We start from the raw sequence: 20,510 nt of genomic DNA, 5'->3' as shown, positions 1-20,510 counted from the left end.
TCTCTCTCTCTCTCTCTCTCTCTCTCTCTCTCTCTCTCTCTCTCTCCTAAATTAAAAAAAAATTATATAAAGAAACTATACTAATTATGAAAACAAAAAATCTAAAAAAATAATTAAAATAAAATATTAAATCATGTTAACAAATCAAAGATAAATTAGTTAATTTATCAATAATTTATTTTCCTTTACGAAAAGTATAATAATAGTTTTTTTCAATTTCATTAAATATAATTTATTATACATTTATTATTAATAATAAATGCTAAATGTTACGTTTGTGAAAAAACTATTATTGTATGATTAGAGTAAAATATCAAGAATTTATTACTTCCATCACCATTTTCGTTAATTTTTCTTTTTCGTCTTTCTAAGATATTGTATTATACAAAAAGTCTATGATAAAAATTACATTTTATATAACTATGCTATTTATGAAAAAAATCTAAAAAAATAGTTAAAAATAAAATATTAAACTATGTTAATAAATCAAAGTTAAATTAGCTAATTTATCAATAATCTCTTTTCATTTACGAAAAGTATAAATAATAGTTTTTTTTATTAAATTTCATTAAATATAATTTATTATACTTTTATTATTAATAATAAATGCTAAATTTTACGTTTGTGAAAAAACTATAAACTATTATTGTATCATTAGAGTAAAATATCAATAATTTATTACTTCCATTAGAGTAAAAACTATTATTGTATCATTAGAGTAAAAATATCAAAAAATCCAAATCTAAATTTCTTCACAATAAAATTGAGGTATATTACAATTTTGATATCTAATTAATGTGGACCTTCAACATCCAGAAGTAACAGTTTTTGTTATTAAAAAATTCATTAAATGTAATTTATTATACTTTTATCAAATAACAATCAAATTTAAAAATTAAAATAATTATTTATTATATTAATTAAGTTACACATTATTGTATTAACTAAAATTTATTAGTACATAAAATGTAAGAGTCTTGAAAATAAAGTATTAGAGTTGATATGGACGAATTATTTAAATGTTAAAATAATTCAATAATATTTAAAATACTTGTCATTTTTCTAAAACTTTTGTTCTGAGTTTTCTCTTTCTTTTTTCTAAAATTTATAATTACACATTATTGTATTAACTAAAATTTATTAGTATATAAAATGTAAGAACCTTGAAAATAAAGTATTAGAGTTAATATGGACCGGTTATTTAAATGTTAAAATAATTTAATAATATCTAAAACACTCGACATCTTTCTAAAGCTTTTTTTCTGAGTCCTCTCACCCTTTTTTCTAAAATTTATAACCTCTTATTCATCTATTTGACAACTAGGAAGTACTTAGATGATCACGTTAGTGATATACTTAGATGTTACACTTAGTTGAAATGAAAATATTATATGCTACTTTGTGAATTCCAAGTTTTATTCTTTTGAAATTAGCTTACCCTTAATCACCTTATGGGTGTGAACAAAATAAAATGAGATATCAATGCAGCATGTCCTAGGCGGCAATGGTGCATATGTATATTCTTTATTTATGTAGTTAAAATTTAATTTTTGTGTTGAAATTGTCATATGACCATTTTGTAATCAAGTAAACAATTTTGATTAGAGCTATGTATATGAAGTTGAATTATAGTTATTTTGGACAATTGTATGAATATTTTGTATACATTATTAGATAACTGATTTAGTTTTGTGATATTTACTTAATAGTATTTTATATTATTTAAATGTGATGTTACATAAAATAATTTGTATTATAAATAAGAAATTATGATTAATTTATGAAGTAGAGATTAAATTAGTCTTTAATATTAAATATCAATGTTTTAATTACATATTATTACTATTTATTTTAACTTTATCTTTATTTTAAATTCAAGATTAATTTAGAATCATTATTAAGTAACTCAAAGTTTAGTAATTATTATAGAATTAATTATTAGTAATAAATGTTAGTTGATAAAAAAATATTGTTGTATCATTAAAATAAACTGTGTATGTTTTCCTACTTTCATTACTTTTTTTTATCTTTTATGTTTTTGTTTTTGATAAATTTATATTGAATATTATTTTTAGCTATGACATTGTAGATACACTTAAATTCTTTTGTTATTTTTTCCTTTAACTTTTATTCTTCATCTTTTTTATTTATATTCTTCTTTCATTTTTTGATTTTTTTTTTCAAGTATGAAATTTAAATCTAAGTTTGCTCAAACCAAATTTCAAATATTATCACTTATATATGTTATTTAATTTTTTATTATAATTTAATCATATATATATATATATATATATATATATATATATATATAATATGAGAACTTCAACAAGTAGTTTTAATTAAATTTCATTAAATATAATTTATTATACTATACTTATTACTGATAAATGTTAGAACAAATATTAATATATCATTAAAACAAGCTATCAATGCTTTATTACTTTCATTAACTTTTTTTAATTTTTTTCTTATTCACTTTAATTCTTTTCTTTTCACTCAAATTGAAATCTAAATTCATTTAAAATTAGTGTTGTTAAAATGGGTTACAACCTGTGGACTAACTTGGCCCACCACATGTGTTCAGGTCAAGTTGAGTTTGAAAAAATGTTATTTTTTTATACGGGTCAATTTTCAATCTGGCTCACCAAACCATCTAATTTAATTTAATTATCTATTAATTTATGTTTCAATATTATTAGTTAACATTTTTTTTTATTGTAGATGGGATAAAGAAAAATATGTTTTTAAGAGATAAAAATATCATGATTTATCTATTCAAGAATATAAATGGATAAATAACACAAAAATATCAATTTTAGAAACTTATTTATACCTTTCTTGTGCTTGTTTTTGGATTAGATTTGGATCGTTTGATATATATTTTTATTTTAAATTATTTTTGGAGTTTAACATCATTTTAGAGTGAAATTTGTTTAGATTATTTATATTTGGATTACAAAAAAAACAATTAATTTTTTTAGATTTGAAAAAAAAAATTATAATTAAGTGAGTCAGTAAGTGAACCCGTTTAATCTACCAACTCGTTTTAATACATTTTGATTTCTAAACTTTAAAAATAAATAGATATAAAATTTAAAAAAGGAAAACTTGTTCAACAATTATTTCCCTAATAAGGAAATTGGTAATCTTAATTTTAATACTACTTATTATATCACTTAATAATCATAAGACAAAAAAATTATAATTATTAATTACAACACAACTCTTTTCACTTAAAATGTAATATAAATTATTATAATTTAATAGTTCATTTTGAGTTTGTAGAAAACCATTGAAGTGATATACAATAAATAAATAAATAAATATATATATATATATATATATATATAATAATTATAAACTATAAAATTATTTTAGAAAATCAATTAAGTTTAACTTAATCGTATAAAATTAACTTATAACATGAGATAGAATATAATTATATACTATAATTTAATTATATATCTAGTTTATGTATATAAGATAAAATTTATATCCACTTATATATTATAATTTGGTTACATATTTAATTAATTACGGTTTCTTGTATTTTTTTTATTGGTAATGAATGATAACCGACATGTTTATTAAAAAAATATCATTATGTTTTTAAAATAAACTATATTTAATCACTTTCTTTCTTCATTTTTTTAACTTTTTCGCTTTGATCTGTTCTGAGAAACTGAGATCCGAGTTAAAGAATCTCAGGTATATTTTCTTTCTCTTATATTTTTTGCTTCCTTTCTTTTCTTTATTCTTATTGTCTAGTAGTAATCAGACTTGATTTAATTGAACATATCACTTATCTTAAATTATATAGTCTGTCCATTGATAAAACTTTTAAAAATTGAGTTATGTTGTTTATAAGGCTAAAACTAGCAGGATTTTGACTTTGGATTTTTATTTTTTTTCCTTGTTTTACAAGCTGTGTATGTTGTATTCAAGTCTACAACATTATTTTTGATATTTTTAATTATTACCAAAGGTGTGATAAAGCTGAATTTTTTTTCTTAAATTCTTAGTGTTCAAATTTAAAAACTATAAATATAGATAAATTAAGATTTCTTGCAGTTTGTGATGAAAAATATCCTTCACAAATTTTGATAGTCAATATCTTTTATAATTTTGTACTCGATAAAACTCTTCAAAACTTGTGAATGATAAAATCTTTTATATTATTTGACACAATCGTCTTTACCAATTAAGATGAACGAAAATAAATTTAAATGTGTCAATTTTTATTATGTTTTTTTATGTAATTTTTAGAAGTTGCGATGGTAATTTTTCTGTGCCTATTTGTTGTGGAGAAAACAAATATTTCTTAAAATATTTTGTGATGTCTAGATTTATAAGAATAATTACATGTGATAAATTTGCCACTAATATCTTTATGATAAAATTTATTTCATCTCGTGGTTCTTTGTCATTATAATTTTTTTTGTAATAAGTAAAAATAAAAGAAATTGCTTAATTTTATTTATCAATAAAATTAATTTTAAACACAATAATTTCTAATTTTCTTGCATGATAAAGTGTGATTGGACCCACATGCATTATAATTTTTCTAATATTTAGCTATTTTAAAATTTCCAATACATTTCTTTATGTTAGAAACTTGACATCAAGAATAAATGTTTATGGGTGATTCAATAGTCAGTCACATTGTAAATCTAATAATTTTCTTTTGGTAACTCTTGTATCATTTTAGAATATTTTTTAAGTTCAACATAATTACATAAAACCAATTTATAAGATTAAATTTGTATTCTATTATGCATGATCGTTTGAACATATTTATAATTAAGATTTTCATTTCCAAGAAATAATAACTTTTTTAATTTAATTAAATATATTTTATTAATTTTTTTTATTAATAATAAATATACTAGCCGACAAGTTAGTCAAAAAAAGTATTATTATATCATTAAAGCAAACCATTAATTTATTTCGATTATCCGTTTTTTTAACTTCTATTTCTCTTCTTTTCTTGTATGAGGTTAGAAATTAAAATTTAAACTTATTTAGAACAAATTTTAGGTATATTATTTCTTATTCTTTATTTTGTTATATGTCTGATGATGAAACATAATTTAATTTAGCACATATAGTTGTCTTTATGTTAAATATAATAATTAACTTATTAGTGTTTTTCTTAATAACAAATTAAAAAGATTATATGCCTCATCTTTTTTCATAAGGCTAAAAGTGAGCACAATCTTAATTTAGTAATTCTATCTCTTTTTTCTTCTTCTTATTGTTACAAATGTTGTGCATGTTTCATACAAACCTGGAGTAACATTATATATTCAATCTTTTTTTAGTTATTGTTGTCAAAGGTGTTATAAAGCTTTTGTTGTTGTTCCTAAAATCTCAATTTTCATAGATAGGTAAGAAATTGTATTATCCTAAGAATTTTAATGTTGTTACAACATGTATATAATGTTTATTAAATTTTTATTTTTTTTATCACTTAAAACTTTTGAAACCATCTTCATTTACCCATCTATGTAATGTATGTATCATTTAGACTAATGTGAATTTTTAACTTTAGAAGTTTTTATCTGAGATACATAAATGTTTTATCTTGTTGCATGTGTCATGTTCGATTTTGAAGTCCATTGCACAAGAACATGGATGAAAAGAAGCATGATCAAGCAGCAAAAGAAGGATGCGACAAGAGCAAAGTTCAATCTGACCCCAAGATGGATCCTCCTACCAGTCCTCTAGCTCTCACCATTGGTCCCTCTGCCTCTTCATCAAACCCACAGCCACCAAAAGAACCACTGGAGCAGCAACTCAGCAAGTTCTGGGCAAAACAGCACCAGGAAGTTGAGGAGACCAGTGAGTCCAGGAATCACTGCTTACCATTGGCTAGGATCAAGAAGATAATGAAGTCTGATGAGGATGTGAGAATGGTATCAGCTGAGGCTCCTGTGCTGTTGGCCAAGGCTTGTGAGATGTTCATCATGGAGCTCACAATGAGGGCATGGGCTAATGTTGAGGAGAACAAGAGGAGGACACTTAGTAAGAATGACATTGCAGCAGCGATGTCAAAGACTGACATGTATGATTTTCTTGTTGATATTGTTCCCAGGGAAGAGACAAGGGGTCCTCAAGTGTTTGCAGGTATACCAGGAACACCCATTCCTCCGACTCTGTCTCAGATTCTTCCTAACTGTCCTGTGCCACCTCATAATCAACATGATGCTGCAGGTCAACAGTCTGGTGCTCCAACAATGCTCATGGGAATGCCCCTTCTTGATCCAACTGATCCTGAGCAGCTGCAAGACCGGCCTTCTCCAACTCCAATGTTGCCAATCCCCGAAGAAGAGGACAACCCTTCTCCTGATTCAGATGACTGAGCAGATAAAAGTTAATCACTGAAAAACTTCACATTTATGCATTCAGTGTATGGTCAATAAGCTCAGCAGACTTTTGCTTTTCATTTTCCTTTTTAATGGACCGAATTTGAATGTTTGAAACTTTTATCCTTGACAATTTGATATTCAAGGTTGCTTTTATTTAAGTACTGTTAATTTGCGGTTGTGAATATGCTTGATTATAAATGCGCGAGTATTGCAGGGAGCTGAAGCAGTATATGCTACTATAGTATATGCTACCATATGACCTGGCATAACTGGTCTCTACCATAGTATATGTTTCATAGATAGTTGCTGTGTTTTCCACAGCACAAATGCGTTATTCCGTAAATATATTGAGGAGAGTTCATTTGCGCTAGTATAATGAACTCTGATATCTTTAATATGGCATTGCATATGAATGTTCTTCATTGGATCAGTAATATGTTGCTGTAGTGTGACAGAAGGACGAGCAACCCAAAAAAACAGAGGAAGGAAGAATAGGATATTTATATTTATCAGAGATTTACTGTGTTGCCATTGATTTTTCTTTAAGCAGAGGATCCAATCAAAGGATTATCATTTATCAGATGCTTTCACAATATTTGACTTGTAAATGTCATGAATCAGCGTCATTGTCAACCAAATACTCTGTCTGCGATACAGTGTTTCTTAGTATGCCTTTCAAAGTTAGTATATATTAGGACTATTATGCCATGAATATGCCCAGAATTTTTGTGAGAATTATCACAAGCATACGCACTAAAATGCAGTGACTATGCACATGATAATTAATCAAACCATTAAGTGTCAGAACTTCAGCATGTGTTGTACAGCCCAAAAAGGATAACCGACAATTCATGACATGTTTCCTTTTCATGAACTTTGAACAAACAAGACTCACCGTTCTCAATCCAAGCTAGAAGATTATGTAAACCTCCAAAACCTTTTACCAATAATATCTCAAAAACTCAAACCCCAAACTCTTTTCAATTGATCCAACTGAAATCACAGAATTCCTATGCCAAATTTTTTTATAAATACAGATAAATAAATAAAAATTCAAACTGTTTCAGAAAACAAACAAGCCAGTAAAGGGGAATAAATATTTAGTTACTTAATCTCTTAAAGTCATGAATGTTATTATTTAGTTGGGTCTTTTGCTAAAGTGACCACATTTCACTGTTAACAATTATCTATAGAATAATAAAATGAGGTTTAATTAATCGGATAGTGCCTATTTCACGGTAAAGTGTCTATTTCACGGTAAAGTGTTTATTTAGTGTTACCATTTTCCAAAAAGTATAACTTCGTTGATAATTGGTTTAATGTGTATCGATCAAGTCTATTCTATTACGTTAGTTTTTAAGTAAAGGTGTTAACAGTGTGGTGATGTGACAAAAATATCCACTATGCATTTCTAACGTGGAAATTTGCAACGTGAAGAAGGGAGATGGTTACAACCTTTTCCTGGTGTTCATCCACTCTCCAATCCCAAATCAATGGTCTTTTAAGTATCTTGGTCTTCCAGTTTTGCAGGTTGGTGATGGAGATGGCTCGTTGAAGGTTCGAACTATGCGAAGAAGAAAGGGATTCATAATTAGGGTTCCATAGCGATTTGGAGATTTAGGTTTTTGATTTTCTGATTTGGGATTTTGAGATTTTTATTGGTGGTTTGAATAGATTTTGTTTTGTTTTCTAAGTTTGCAAGTGCAAAGAGAAGGAAGAGGAAGGCGTGGTGGCTGGTGAGGGTGATGTCGTGATTTGGTAGACGACGAACATGGTTGATGTGCGAGGAAGCATAAAGGAATTCGCGATTTAGGGCTTCTTCATGTCAACACAATTTGGTGGTTCACTGTGGATTTGGGTTCCATTTAGGTTTCTGTGGTGGTGGCATGGAGATTTTCTGGTGAAGAGATTTGGTAATCTTTTGGTTATTTGATTCGTGATTAGAGCCGTATAAACTGGTCATAACCCGAGAGCCAACCCGGCTCACCACGGGTTCAGGCTGGTTGGGTTTGAAAAAATTGAATTTTTTTATGTGGATCAGATTTTAACCCGACTCATTTAAACTCGGCTCATGCGGATTGAACCCGTGGTGGACCGGGTTGACCCGCCAATCCACCTACCTAATTTTATTTTTTAATTTATTATTTTATTTATGCAACCTTAAAAAAAATACTCTCTTCACTCTCACTGTGTATACAAAAAAAAGTAATCTTTGCTCTTACAAATCACTTTCACGGAACTTGCTCTCATTTACGGTGGTGTCATTCTCACTTGTTCACTGAAATTCTTCAAGGAGCAGGTAAAACACCTTTCCTTTTTTCTTCTCTTTTTTCCACATATTTGTTTTCTCACTTATCTCATTTGTATGTTTTTTGTGTTTATTTTTGGATGACATTAGGATTATATTGTACTTTTTATTATTATTTTGAATTGTCTTCAGTTTAACGTCATTTTTTGAGAGTGAAATTTGTTTAAATTTGAATATAGAAAGTTTGTAATTTTTTTATTTAAAAAAAGTTGTAATTAAATGGACTAGTGAGCCGACCCGTTTACCCACCAACCTGTGGTGGGTCGAGCTGGGTTCAGATTTTTCTAGCTCGCTAATAAATGAGCCGGGTTGGGTTGACTCACTGAGTGACCAACCCATGGTGGGTCGAGCCGGGTTACCCGTTTTGACAACTCTAATAATGATGATGTATGGAGGAAATGCTCTCGGTGGTCTTGCGATTGGGTTCGCATTCCCTCTGGCTCTGTTTTTGGGTTTCTACTTGTTTCCGAGCTTACTTGCAAGTCAGAGGTTGTTGGTGTGGTTCAACCATGGTGGTCAGTGCTGTCAAAATGAGTTTTAACTTGCAAGTCAATCCGGCTCACCACGAGCTAAGTTGGTTTTGAGTGAAGTTAGGTTTGAAAAAAAAATTTTAATTTTTTTTATACAGCTAGTTTTTAACTCGACTTACTTAGAACCCGACTCACCGGGTTGAACTCGCGGTGAGCCGGGTTGACCCACCAACCCACCTAATTTAATTTAATTATTTATTATTTTGTGTTTCAATATTATTAGTGAGCTTTTTTTATTATATTGTAGACAGTGATAACGAAGAAGATGGTTCAAGAGGAAAAAATATTGTAGATTCTATTCAAGACTTTAATATTATAAATGGATAAGTAATAAAAAAATTATCAATATTAAAAATTTATTTGTTCGCCTTTTTTACATGTTTTTGGAGTTTAATATCATTTTAGTGTGATGTTTATTTAGATTTGAGTAAAAAAAATTGTAATTTTTTTATTTTAAAAAATTTATAATTAAATGAGTCAATGAGCTAATTCGTTTAACCCAACAACCCATGGTGGGTCGAACTAGGTTCGAATTTTTTCAGCTCGCTAATAAGTAAGCCGGGTTGGATTGGCTCACTAAGTGACCAACCTCTGGTGAGCCGGGCTAGGTCGAACCGGATTACCCGTTTTAACAGTTCTAATAGTGGTGCCATTCTGGGTTTTGAAGTTGTTGGTGGTTGGTCGTGAAGTTTAGGTGGTGTGATTTGGGATTACAATGATGAAGGTTGAACATCATGGTGATATATTTTTAAGTATGTTTTGTCACATCATAACAATGTTTTACCATATCGCCATAAGTTACTTGTAATTTAAGGACTTGATTGATGCACATTAAACCAATTGTGGACGAAGTTGATATTTTTTAGAAAATAGAGACCAAGTAGACGCTCTACTCTGAAACTGGAAACTATAAAGTAATTAAACTAATAAAATGACCAAAAGCACAATATTAAAACTAAGAGATAGATTACAAATTTACTTTTTATTGGTAAAATATGAAATTGATTCAATTAAATAAAAATAATAAGAGTAATTTAGCTAAAAAAACATAGCTTTGTTAATATATTTATTGTTCTAATTAAATTGAAAGAAACGATGAGAAAGATGAATATGATTAAGAATTGAACTTAAAGTTCAATTCAATCCTTTAAAATTAGCTCGACTTATAATATGGATTTATACTAATTTATATATTTTAAAAAGTTTAAATTTACGTAAAGTGAGGTTTGGAATATTCTAAATTAGTTTTATTTTTAATCAAGAATTTTAATAAATATTATATGTGATAAAAATATTATGTTATTCATATCTTTATACCTGACAAGAAAAGCCCAGGAGGCTTCAAAGTTCAAATCCACTGAGATTCAGCTTCTTTATAGTTTAGCCGAGAATTTAAGAACAGTGAAAAAGTTGCTCTCTTTTACATTTTGTTGGTTCCTAGGTTTGGCGCTAGGATAGTTGTACTTGGAAGTTCCCAATTTGGAAGTTTTCGAAAAAACGACATGTCATTGGCACCGTTTTGGCTATAGGTATTTATTTTCTTTTATCGAAGGAGTGTAGTGTTGTGTCTTGACTAAACTCGGATAAACATGGGTCCAAAATCAGTGTCAGACATGAAGATGAACGCTATTAGGTCAGGGATAGTGGTGCTGGGAACGCTTGCATTCGGCTACTTGAGCATACAAATTGGTTTCAAGCCTTATCTCGAGAAAGCTCAGAAACAGAACGCATTGTACCAATCTGATCCTTCTCAGGAAGAATCGCCGTCAGCTTTCCCAGAACGCCCATCATAACCACGCTCTGTTTGGATTAGGAGAAAAGGAGGCAAATTATGTTGTTCCAGTTGTGTGATGGTAACTAATTACCTAGTTAGTTTTGTATTGTTAAACTTTATGTCTCTATTTTATTTCTTTATATAATATCATCTATCTGGCTTGAGCCCTGTTTAGTGATGTGATATTATCATCTTGGATTGTTTATATGTGTTTGGAGTTGGCAATAATAACGTGTTCTCATTACCCCAATAACAGTGTTTTTTCTCCCCTTTTTCTTGTTATTTGTCTTAGATAATGGTACAAATTGACTTTAGCCTTTAGAAGATGTTACTTGATGGGGAGTTAAGGACTATGCATGCACTAGCTATTTGCCTGTGTATTCATTTCAGACTCCTAGGGAATCTTTGTCCATACATTCTTCATGAGCACAAAGTATAGATCAAACGTTATTGAGGGTAATCAAACCCCGAAAACACAAACTGAGTATGCCACAGGCTACAGTTAAATTCAGGCTGCATTGTTTGCACCAGTATTTTATATTTTTTTCTCAGCAAATTCAGCACACATTGATCTAAGAAAGTGCTGCACAACTAATGATATCAAAGGAAGAATGACACATTACATGATAATGCTGTAAGATTAATGTGGGATATACGTTTTTAATTTGTTTGATATATGATAGTATTGTGCATTGGCAATCCTCTGTGTGGATTGTGGATGACATACTTCTAGCGCACAGAAGCCAAATCAAGAGCTATTGGAAGAAACGGATAAATGATTCCAACCATCTATAACTGCATCTCCATCAGTATAAGATCAGTATCTCCTTCTGTACCTAAATGAATATGCATTTCCTTCCTGTCATTTTTTGGTTAATGTTGATGACACTGGATAGTTTGAGCTTTAGAAAGAATGAGGGAGAGAGAATTAGACTTTTTTTTTAATTTTATTTATTCTCAAACATAAACATAATAAGACTTTACCTTATGAGCATGATAGTAATTTAAAACATTGCATATTCTTATGATGATTTTGTGTCAATTTTGTTTGAGAAACCTTGAAAATTTATTGCATAGCGACCACCCCATTTGTGGATACCATTGTTATAGATTAACTAGTAAACTCTAATGATGTTAATTTTGAGTAAATTAGTAATTAACATAAGTGTGAATTATGATGCACAATTACAAGCGTGGAAATGGTTAAAGGAAATGAAGTTTGGTTTCTGCTTTTCAATATCAGTTTGGATATTGAATCCAAATGTGTGCCTAGGAATCTAGCTTAATTGAGTAAATGATGATGGAGGGGATATCAGAGAAGCCTACAAGTAAGGAGTGCTTGTTATTCTCAACATTGTTGGATTGCAGTATTTTTAATGAAAGAACAGGAGAAGTAGTAATGTATTATTGTTTTCAATGTTATAGCTGTCAGGCTTTTTGCTTGGAATGTTTACTAATTTGGATGGTTTTGTTGGGTTAAATTCCCAATCCCCTTTCACAATGATGACCCTACAACAAATTTATGGCTTTGTACTGGTTGGATGATTTATTTCAACTTCATGTGCTTTAATCAATTTCATGATTAATTACAATTTCTTTGCCTTTCAAAAAACAATAGTGTGAACTTTTCTACCATGATTTCTCGAAATTGATTTGGAATATTTTCAATGCAAATAAATTTCTAATAATATTTGGAAATTATTAAGGCACTATTTTGGCCTTTCTTCAAATTGCATATTTGTTGTCCTTTAGTCATCCATTTTGTGACTTTTGACATATAATTAGAGTTAGTAAACAATTTTGTACTGAAAATGGCATATTGTTAGAAGTGACTGTGAACTGATGATATGATGAAGCGGAAGCATTTATGGGAATTATAGTGGTGTTAAAAGGTTCTGGGTTATGGAGTGTTAGAAGTGACTGTGAACTAGAGCGTTTTGTGGACAAACTTGCATAAAACAAAATGGAGACTACAAAATTTTATATATTCAACATGGACATATCAACTTTGGAATGTGGAAGTTTCACATGATGGATGCATTAACCTAACTGAATTTGAAGATAACATTTATGTTAAGACAAAGAGGGAAAAAAACCCTTCCTTGTTAAGGATAATGAGAGGGATGAGATCATGAAAAACTCTTTCTGCAATGCAACTATGTACAGTTGAGGATGTACTATAAAAAGAACTATAAGAGAAAATAGTTCGAAGAATCTGTATAAGCTGGCCTTCTTGTATATGGAGAAGACGACATGACAAATCGTCTTGGTCTCTTACAATGTTTGCACACACTTTGTATGAACGAAGGAACGTTATCAGTCATTTCACTTTATTAAGGATTTGAAAAATATGGAAGAGACATTGTCTATGAGCAACAAAACTGACTTTTCTTTGATCACTGACTCTCTGGTACAAGCATTCTAACGAAACACTTCTCTGAGTGTGAGCATGATAATGACGATCGTGATAACCCATTAGCAAACTTGTTTGTTACACGGGGATCCAGGGATGTTTGCTCAATTAGTTCAAACATAGGTAAGTCTATATCAAATCTACACATTATAGGAAAAAGGGTAGATGCTGCAAGAAGAAGCTCTTTGGAAAACCGAGCACACAAGACGTAAAGAAAATAATGAAGCCAGTAATGATCACTGAAGATTTTCAAAATTATCTCTTTGAAGAAGTAGTTTAGTTGGTGATGCATACACTTAATTGATTATGATAAAATATTTTAAATTAATATTATTATATATTTTACTATTTATTACTGAACAATTTTTTTAAAAAAATATGAATAGCTTATAAATAAACGAACTACAAAGGTAAGAATTCAAAAAAACAATTGAAGGAAATCAATCAAACACAAAATTGCAATAGCTTTACATAGAACATTTTTACTAAATTGTCCTTATGCTCTTATTTATTTATATTTTTTTTCGTAATTGTTATTCGTTCAAACAGAAAATTATTACGTTCTTATAAAAACTTCACTCTTATTTATATCATTTCTCGTAATTGTTCTCTTCTTACACAAAATGATTGTCTTCGGAGTACATACTCTTCTCAATACATTATATCCTAAGATTGCTCTCCCAATTAGTTTGTAGCTTGCAAAAACATCAATAATTATTTATTGAATAACATTTTCTTTCTCCTAATTTGTCCTAATTGATTCATGGTTAACAATCATAGAATTAAGATTAGTGTGATTATTTAATTAAAGCAGTATTAAAATAGAATTATAATTATTGTACTTAAAAAAGAAAAAATAAAAAGCTTAAACTACACAAAATGCTATTAAGTTAACTTGTAAAGACCTAGAAAATAATATTATAAAAATGATAATAGTTTAAAAATAGTAAGATTCGATTATTTTAATATTAAAGAGTCTTAATATAAATAATTTCGTTATTAATGAGTTTCATAATTTTAAAACACACTATTTTTCTTGAAATCATTTTCCTAGAGTTCTCTTACTTTTATCTAGGATTTCTCACTCACTGTCTAGCTAGCTTCTTATCTTGTTGAAATCTAATGCGTAAGTATGCTAAGTAGGTAGTTGGGTTGTGGTAAGTGTGAGCTTGATTTAATAAATTGAGTCATTGACCATTTAAGCAAATTGATATCCAAACCAAAGTTTAAACATGTTTCCCAAACAATTTCAAGTATTAGGATGCTAATTTAGTCATTTGAAAATGACTTGATACACACAAATCAAGAATTAGAGCTACTAATTTATAGTATAGCGTTGAGGAGCATGGAGTGGCACTAAGCGTCAAAAAGAAAAAAAGCCATTAGCCTCTAGGATGTTGAACGACCAGTTTGGACGTTGAGCGCTGCGAAGACAATGAGCTCTTTGTGTTCTTGGCGTTGAGGGAAAACTCTAGGCCACTGAGTGTTGTGCTCTCTGTTTGGTGGGTGTTGAGTGGTAAGAAGTGGCATTGAGTGCCACTTTTATGCTACAGGTTTGGGCTTTTGTTTTTCTTAATTCATTGAACGAGTGACTTGCTTGCTAGACGACAATCTAGTATGATCTGTTTTGAGTTTTCTTTTAAGCGTTCTATACATTATAAAGTTGATGTTTGTTTAGAATGTTTTTTCATAGATTAATCAAATGGGTGTTGATGATTAATGAATATGGTGGTGTATGATGTTAATTCAAGTATGATATGAAGGTGATAATGATTTCTGTTTGTTTGTATAGTATCAATAGTTGACGTAATTCTATGGACTTCGTGGTGAGACTCTATAGTGGTGTTTAGTAGTGTGTTTTATTGATGTATAGACTCAATCTTGGAAGTTATTGTGACGCTCTAATAATCATTTCATCTCACATAGAGAAGGGGGTTATGTGGTGAGTAGTAGCAAAATGTCTTAGTCTATGGTTTGATTCTTTGATCATAGATGGTTGACGGACTAATCTTATGTGGTAGTTTGGGTGAACAAGCTCTCTTACCACTATAAGTGCAAAACTTCTTATAGTCTGACATCAATACACATATTCGAATGACCAAGTCTAATATATATGAGTGCATGTGTTAGGATTCATTGATATGGATGCTACTTGTATTAAAACCCTTATAAATGTTATAAAACCTCTTTTGGTACATTAACTTATCTTTTTTTCTTTGTTTGTTTGTCTATTTGTTTGTTTTTTCTTGTTTATAATGATCAATTTAATGGTAAAAGGTGTTTCAGAGAAAAAGTGTTGTGAAACTTAAAAATAGACATTTCGTTTTATGTTTTATTAGTGTTATAAATCAATATTTTTCTTTAGTATTCAAAAATGCAAAATAAATATATATATATATATATATATATATATATATTTGATTTTATAGTTATGTATGAAATAACTGTAAAATTTTTATGAACATATTATTTTTTAATAATTATTTTTGTATTCTGTTTTGTATGTGACTTCTTTTTTTTTTAGTAATTGTATACTTTAAAAATCTTATATTATACAACTTAATACTAAAATATAAATTATTCGTAGCATATGTTTCAGTGATTAAAATCCATTAATGAACCCTGTTTTGTATATTATATCACACACTTATTAAAACCCAATAAACGACTATATATAATTGTTACAAAAATTATTAATATTTTGTATTAACGGCCATGACTTACATCTTTATAAAACCGGCAATGACTTGCATCCTTATAAAACCGGCGTGGCGGTGTCCGTATCGTATATAAAATGAAGCCATTGACCCACGCTCCACACTTCTGCGCATGAAAGCACATTCCAATCCAAAGTCCAATTCTCCCACTCTTTTCAAACAACGCGGTGCACGTCTCTCTAACCGTTATTCACTTCCTACATGTTCTTCTAAATATTAGACTCATCTTTTTTCAGTTTTAAATCAAATTCCTGATTTTTTCATTTAGAAACAAATCATCTTCACATGAAATAGTCAAAGAAAATAATTGAAACACACCATCCTTAGTACATCAGTCAGCAAAATTTTATTATTATTATAATGATATTCAAAACTGACCCATAAACAAATATAGTTAACAAAGGTGATAAACTTTTTAGTCAAACTATGATTGAAGAGTACTTCTTGATCAACCATACATATAAATTTTTTTCTCTTTTGGCTCTGCATTCACGCGCCATATATTCTGAAACTCCCCCATCAAGTAAGGCTTAAGGAAGGGTCAATGAAAATTCCTTGCATGCCACCCTTCAGAGTTTACAAAGTTGTCATCTTTCTCTGTATTTTGTCCTCAGTCTTCACAAGTTCAACCGTTATTACAGGAACACCACTCACCCAAATTCTCTGTCTATACTCAATTTGATGTCTTCTAAGAGGACCCCCACAGCAATACGTGGAAGCCATGCCGGAGTTGGAAACTTTAAGGAGGGGGAAACGTTTAAGGTTGTTTGAACCGTCGGTTAATGTTGCTGGGTTTTCTCTGGTATCTGCCTTTGTTGTATGCAGCTTCTTCTACTTGGATTATAAGGAACTCGCTGGAAGGTTCGGGTTCTCGGGTCAATCCGAGAGGGATACTTGGTCGCACCAGAAAAGTGGTTCAGTAGAGGGACGTGTGCATAGAGTTGATTTTCTTGGAGAAAAAGGTGGTGGGTGTGATTTGTTTGAAGGTAACTGGGTTTGGGATGAAAGTTACCCTTTGTATGAGTCAAAAGATTGTAGCTTCCTTGATCGGGGATTTCGGTGTTCGGAGAATGGAAGACCTGATTTGTTTTACACAAAGTGGAGGTGGCAACCCAAAGCTTGCAATTTGCCCAGGTACACTATGCTGCTCTTTTTGCCCTTATATTTACCATTTTTGCCTTGAAAAAACATAAAAAATAAAAAACACCAATCACGAACTACTACAAATCCCTCTGTCATTCATTGTTTTGAGCACCGTTTTGCTGTTGAGAAATGTTATTTCAATTTCCGTTCAATGCAGTGCAGTTTTCAGTATTAGAAACTCTGAATAATTTTTCTTTTTTTTTTTTCAAAAAAAAAGAAGATAATGTGTGACTTTTCCATTTTTTATCATGTTAGTGTTAGCTAGTGGTGCAAGACTAATCTTGAGTCACTGTATTCTGACTAAGTAGTAGTAGCTATTCTTATCCGAATCTTTTAAAAGAGTGACGCCACTATGTAATCAGCTTAGGTGAACACTATGACTCTTCTTTCTGTTGGATTAAACAACAACCCTTCTATCCTTCCTATATTAGTTGCATCAGTGACATCTTAGTTTATTTTAGGTTGTAATATATTCTTTCTCTGAACTAAGAACATTGAACTTCTCATTAATAAACACAGATTGAATGCAACAACCATGTTAGAAAAACTGCGAAACAAGCGCCTGGTATTTGCTGGGGACTCAATTGGGAGAAACCAATGGGAGTCACTATTATGCATGCTCTCTGCTGTTGTTCCTAACAAGGATTCAATCTACGAAGTGAATGGTAGCCCAATTACAAAGCACAAGGGGTTCTTGGTGTTCAGATTCAAGGATTATAACTGTACAGTGGAATACTACAGAGCTCCATTTCTTGTATTGCAAAGCCGGCCTCCTCCTAGAACTAATGAAAAGATTAGAACAACCCTGAAGTTGGATCAGATGGATTGGTACTCTTTGAAATGGAGAGATGCAGATGTTTTGGTTCTGAACACAGGGCACTGGTGGAATTATGAGAAAACCATAAAAGGGTAACTCATTTCCGACATGGTTTTTATCATTTCAATATGACCACCTATGACAGGATTGATTCGTTTTTTCTGTTTTTCCAGGGGCTGTTATTTCCAAGAAGGTGTGGAAGTGAAGTTGGAAATGAAGGTAGAAGAAGCATATAAGAAGTCCATTGAAACAGTGTTGAACTGGATACAAAATTCAGTAAATGCTAGGAAGACTCAAGTTTTCTTTCGGACTTATGCCCCTGTGCATTTCAGGTATGTAAATTGGTTTAAAATATCTGAATGTGTTTAGTTCTTGGAAACTAAATTTCTGTAATATGTATGATGCAGAGGTGGTGATTGGAGAAAAGGTGGAAGCTGTCATTTGGAAACACTGCCTGAGCATGGCTCCTCGTTGGTGCCTAAGGATAACTGGTCGCAATTCAAAATAGCCAATTCTGTGCTATTAGCACATACAAACACCAGTGAAGTTTTGAAGTTCAAGATATTGAATGTAACTCAGATGACGGCTCAGAGAAAAGATGGTCATTCATCCATATATTATGTGGACCCAAATGCAGGCCCAACACCTCTCCATCGCCAAGACTGCAGCCACTGGTGTCTCCCTGGTGTACCAGATGCTTGGAATGAGCTACTCTACGCATTGCTCATGAAACATGAAACTTCTCATAGACAAAACTAGCAATACACATGTCAAGAATATGCTACATATAGCATTTTATTTGTACTGTATAGATTCGTGGAATATATTTTGCATTACAAAGGCAAATGAATATACCAATTGTTTCGTACAAATGTCACAAAGAACAGCATTGCATGATTTGCAAGAACTAGTCATGGGATTTTCTTTCTCCTTTTGTTTCAGTGACCAATGCTAGCTACTTATCTCAACAACTACATGAGGTCAACTTCAAAATAGAGTGCAGCGGGTAGAATCCAAATGTCAGCTAGGATTATTCTTTTTTGGAACTTAATTGTTTTCTGTAATATTTGTTACTACATTCAACTGTATCATTTACGGGTCTGTAAGTAGAAGTTTATAGATGGTGCTTTCAAAACTTGAAAGGTTACTCTCTTTTTTTTTTTCTTTTTAGATTTTGTTAAGATTAAATTTGTTTCCCCATACATGTTCTCTATATTATTTATGTCATTCAATCCAAGGATAACATTTATAATTCTATAAAGAGATTCCATTGATTCAATAATGGCTAATAATATGCCAAAGACATGGAATACAATACTTTTATATAATGGTTTGAACTCGATTGTCAAGTGTTATCGGAACATTTGTTTCTTGTGTGAGTAAATGTGTAAGTAACGATAGGAACAAAACTTGATCCATCTTATCTAATAATAATGTTTGTTTGCATATTTTTAGATTGGGGTATAGTTGTGGTTCCCGTTTTAATTTCCTAAACAATTTGTCATAAACCTTTAAAAATATATCTAATATAGAAACATATTAATATATATGCTTTTATGAATGACACACAATGTCTTAATTCCTCGAACAATTTGTCCTAACTTATTTTATAATATATATATATATATATAATCAAATTTCAATTTTTATGTTTGATTTAATTCATTTAATTTTATATTGTAAAAATTAACTGTCTAATAACATCTTTTTGGAAGCTTGTTTTGTGTTGTAACATCACTTGTCACTCGTCCTCTTCCAACTCGTCAATTAGGGATTTGTGTTTTTTTTTTTCAAGTCTTCCATATCCTTATAAGCCTTTTATTTAGTAAGGAAAAGATAATCAACGTTTCATTGCAATCGTTTGTTCTCATTGGTGAGGTATTTTTCTTCCTTCACCGACTAGTATAGTTTATGAGGCAAATCTTTCTCCTTGTCCATGCACTCAACATTTGCATCTTTCAGTTCAGCAGTTTAAGGATGATATCCATATTTGCTTGAGGCTCCACCAAGCCTTTCTCTAAGTGAGTGATCGTTGATCAGTCACTATTGTGGGTGATTCGCTTGTTTAGTAAGGTTTTTAGGAGACTGAGCTCAGTCAAAGAGTCGAGTGTGTTGGTCTCCGAAAGGCCCATGATAAACTCATTTTCAATTGAGCTAAGGTGTATGAGACTTTTTTTTAGCAAGTCTTAGCTCAGTCCTAAAATTTCCCTCAGTTAAGGGAGTAGACGTCTCCCCTCTAGCTTGACCATGCTTAGAGGATCAAATGGAGGAAGATTTCTCTCTATGTTTCCTTTTGTCCTTTTTCTTCTGGTCATTAGCCTCTCGATCGAATGGTGTAGCAAAAGTTATGGACAAAGGGAGAACGCTTAGAACGAGGCCAACGATGTTGTCCACATCAATCACTGCCTCAGTTGATGGTTGGCGAGATGAGCGAAAATAT

At 30.4% G+C, this 20,510-nt stretch overlaps 2 protein-coding genes across 2 annotated transcripts; both read left to right on the top strand.

Annotated features, from left to right (window-relative positions):
* The first annotated feature begins 5,569 nt into the window (after window positions 1-5,569).
* On the top strand, window positions 5,570-6,364 carry LOC106774909 (nuclear transcription factor Y subunit C-6-like). The gene is made up of 2 exons (XM_022787047.1): window positions 5,570-6,126; window positions 6,214-6,364. The coding sequence occupies exons 1-2, from the start codon at window positions 5,631-5,633 to the stop codon at window positions 6,360-6,362; spliced, it is 645 nt and encodes a 214-aa protein (XP_022642768.1). The 5' UTR covers window positions 5,570-5,630; the 3' UTR covers window positions 6,363-6,364.
* A 9,840-nt stretch (window positions 6,365-16,204) lies between these two features.
* On the top strand, window positions 16,205-19,361 carry LOC106774578 (protein trichome birefringence-like 11). Its single transcript, XM_014661612.2, has 4 exons — window positions 16,205-17,244; window positions 17,773-18,162; window positions 18,244-18,402; window positions 18,478-19,361. Exons 1-4 carry the CDS (start codon window positions 16,832-16,834, stop codon window positions 18,827-18,829), a joined length of 1,314 nt encoding a protein of 437 aa, XP_014517098.1. The 5' UTR covers window positions 16,205-16,831; the 3' UTR covers window positions 18,830-19,361.
* Window positions 19,362-20,510: the final 1,149 nt, after the last annotated feature.

This window comes from Vigna radiata, chromosome 10 (genome assembly GCF_000741045.1).
Source record: "Vigna radiata var. radiata cultivar VC1973A chromosome 10, Vradiata_ver6, whole genome shotgun sequence".
In the NCBI taxonomy this organism is placed as follows: domain Eukaryota; kingdom Viridiplantae; phylum Streptophyta; class Magnoliopsida; order Fabales; family Fabaceae; genus Vigna; species Vigna radiata.
This window is presented reverse-complemented; position numbering and strand designations above follow the sequence as displayed.

Excerpts from the sequence above, each read along its gene's own strand:
- LOC106774909 (XM_022787047.1), top strand. The coding sequence starts at position 5,631 with ATGGATGAAAAGAAGCATGATCAAGCAGCAAAAGAAGGATGCGACAAG. Across the intron at positions 6,127-6,213 it reads GGGTCCTCAAGTGTTTGCAG|GTCAACAGTCTGGTGCTCCA; the intron begins GTATACCAGGAA and ends ATGATGCTGCAG.
- LOC106774578 (XM_014661612.2), top strand. The coding sequence starts at position 16,832 with ATGCCGGAGTTGGAAACTTTAAGGAGGGGGAAACGTTTAAGGTTGTTT. Across the intron at positions 17,245-17,772 it reads AAAGCTTGCAATTTGCCCAG|ATTGAATGCAACAACCATGT; the intron begins GTACACTATGCT and ends TAATAAACACAG. Across the intron at positions 18,163-18,243 it reads TATGAGAAAACCATAAAAGG|GGGCTGTTATTTCCAAGAAG; the intron begins GTAACTCATTTC and ends CTGTTTTTCCAG.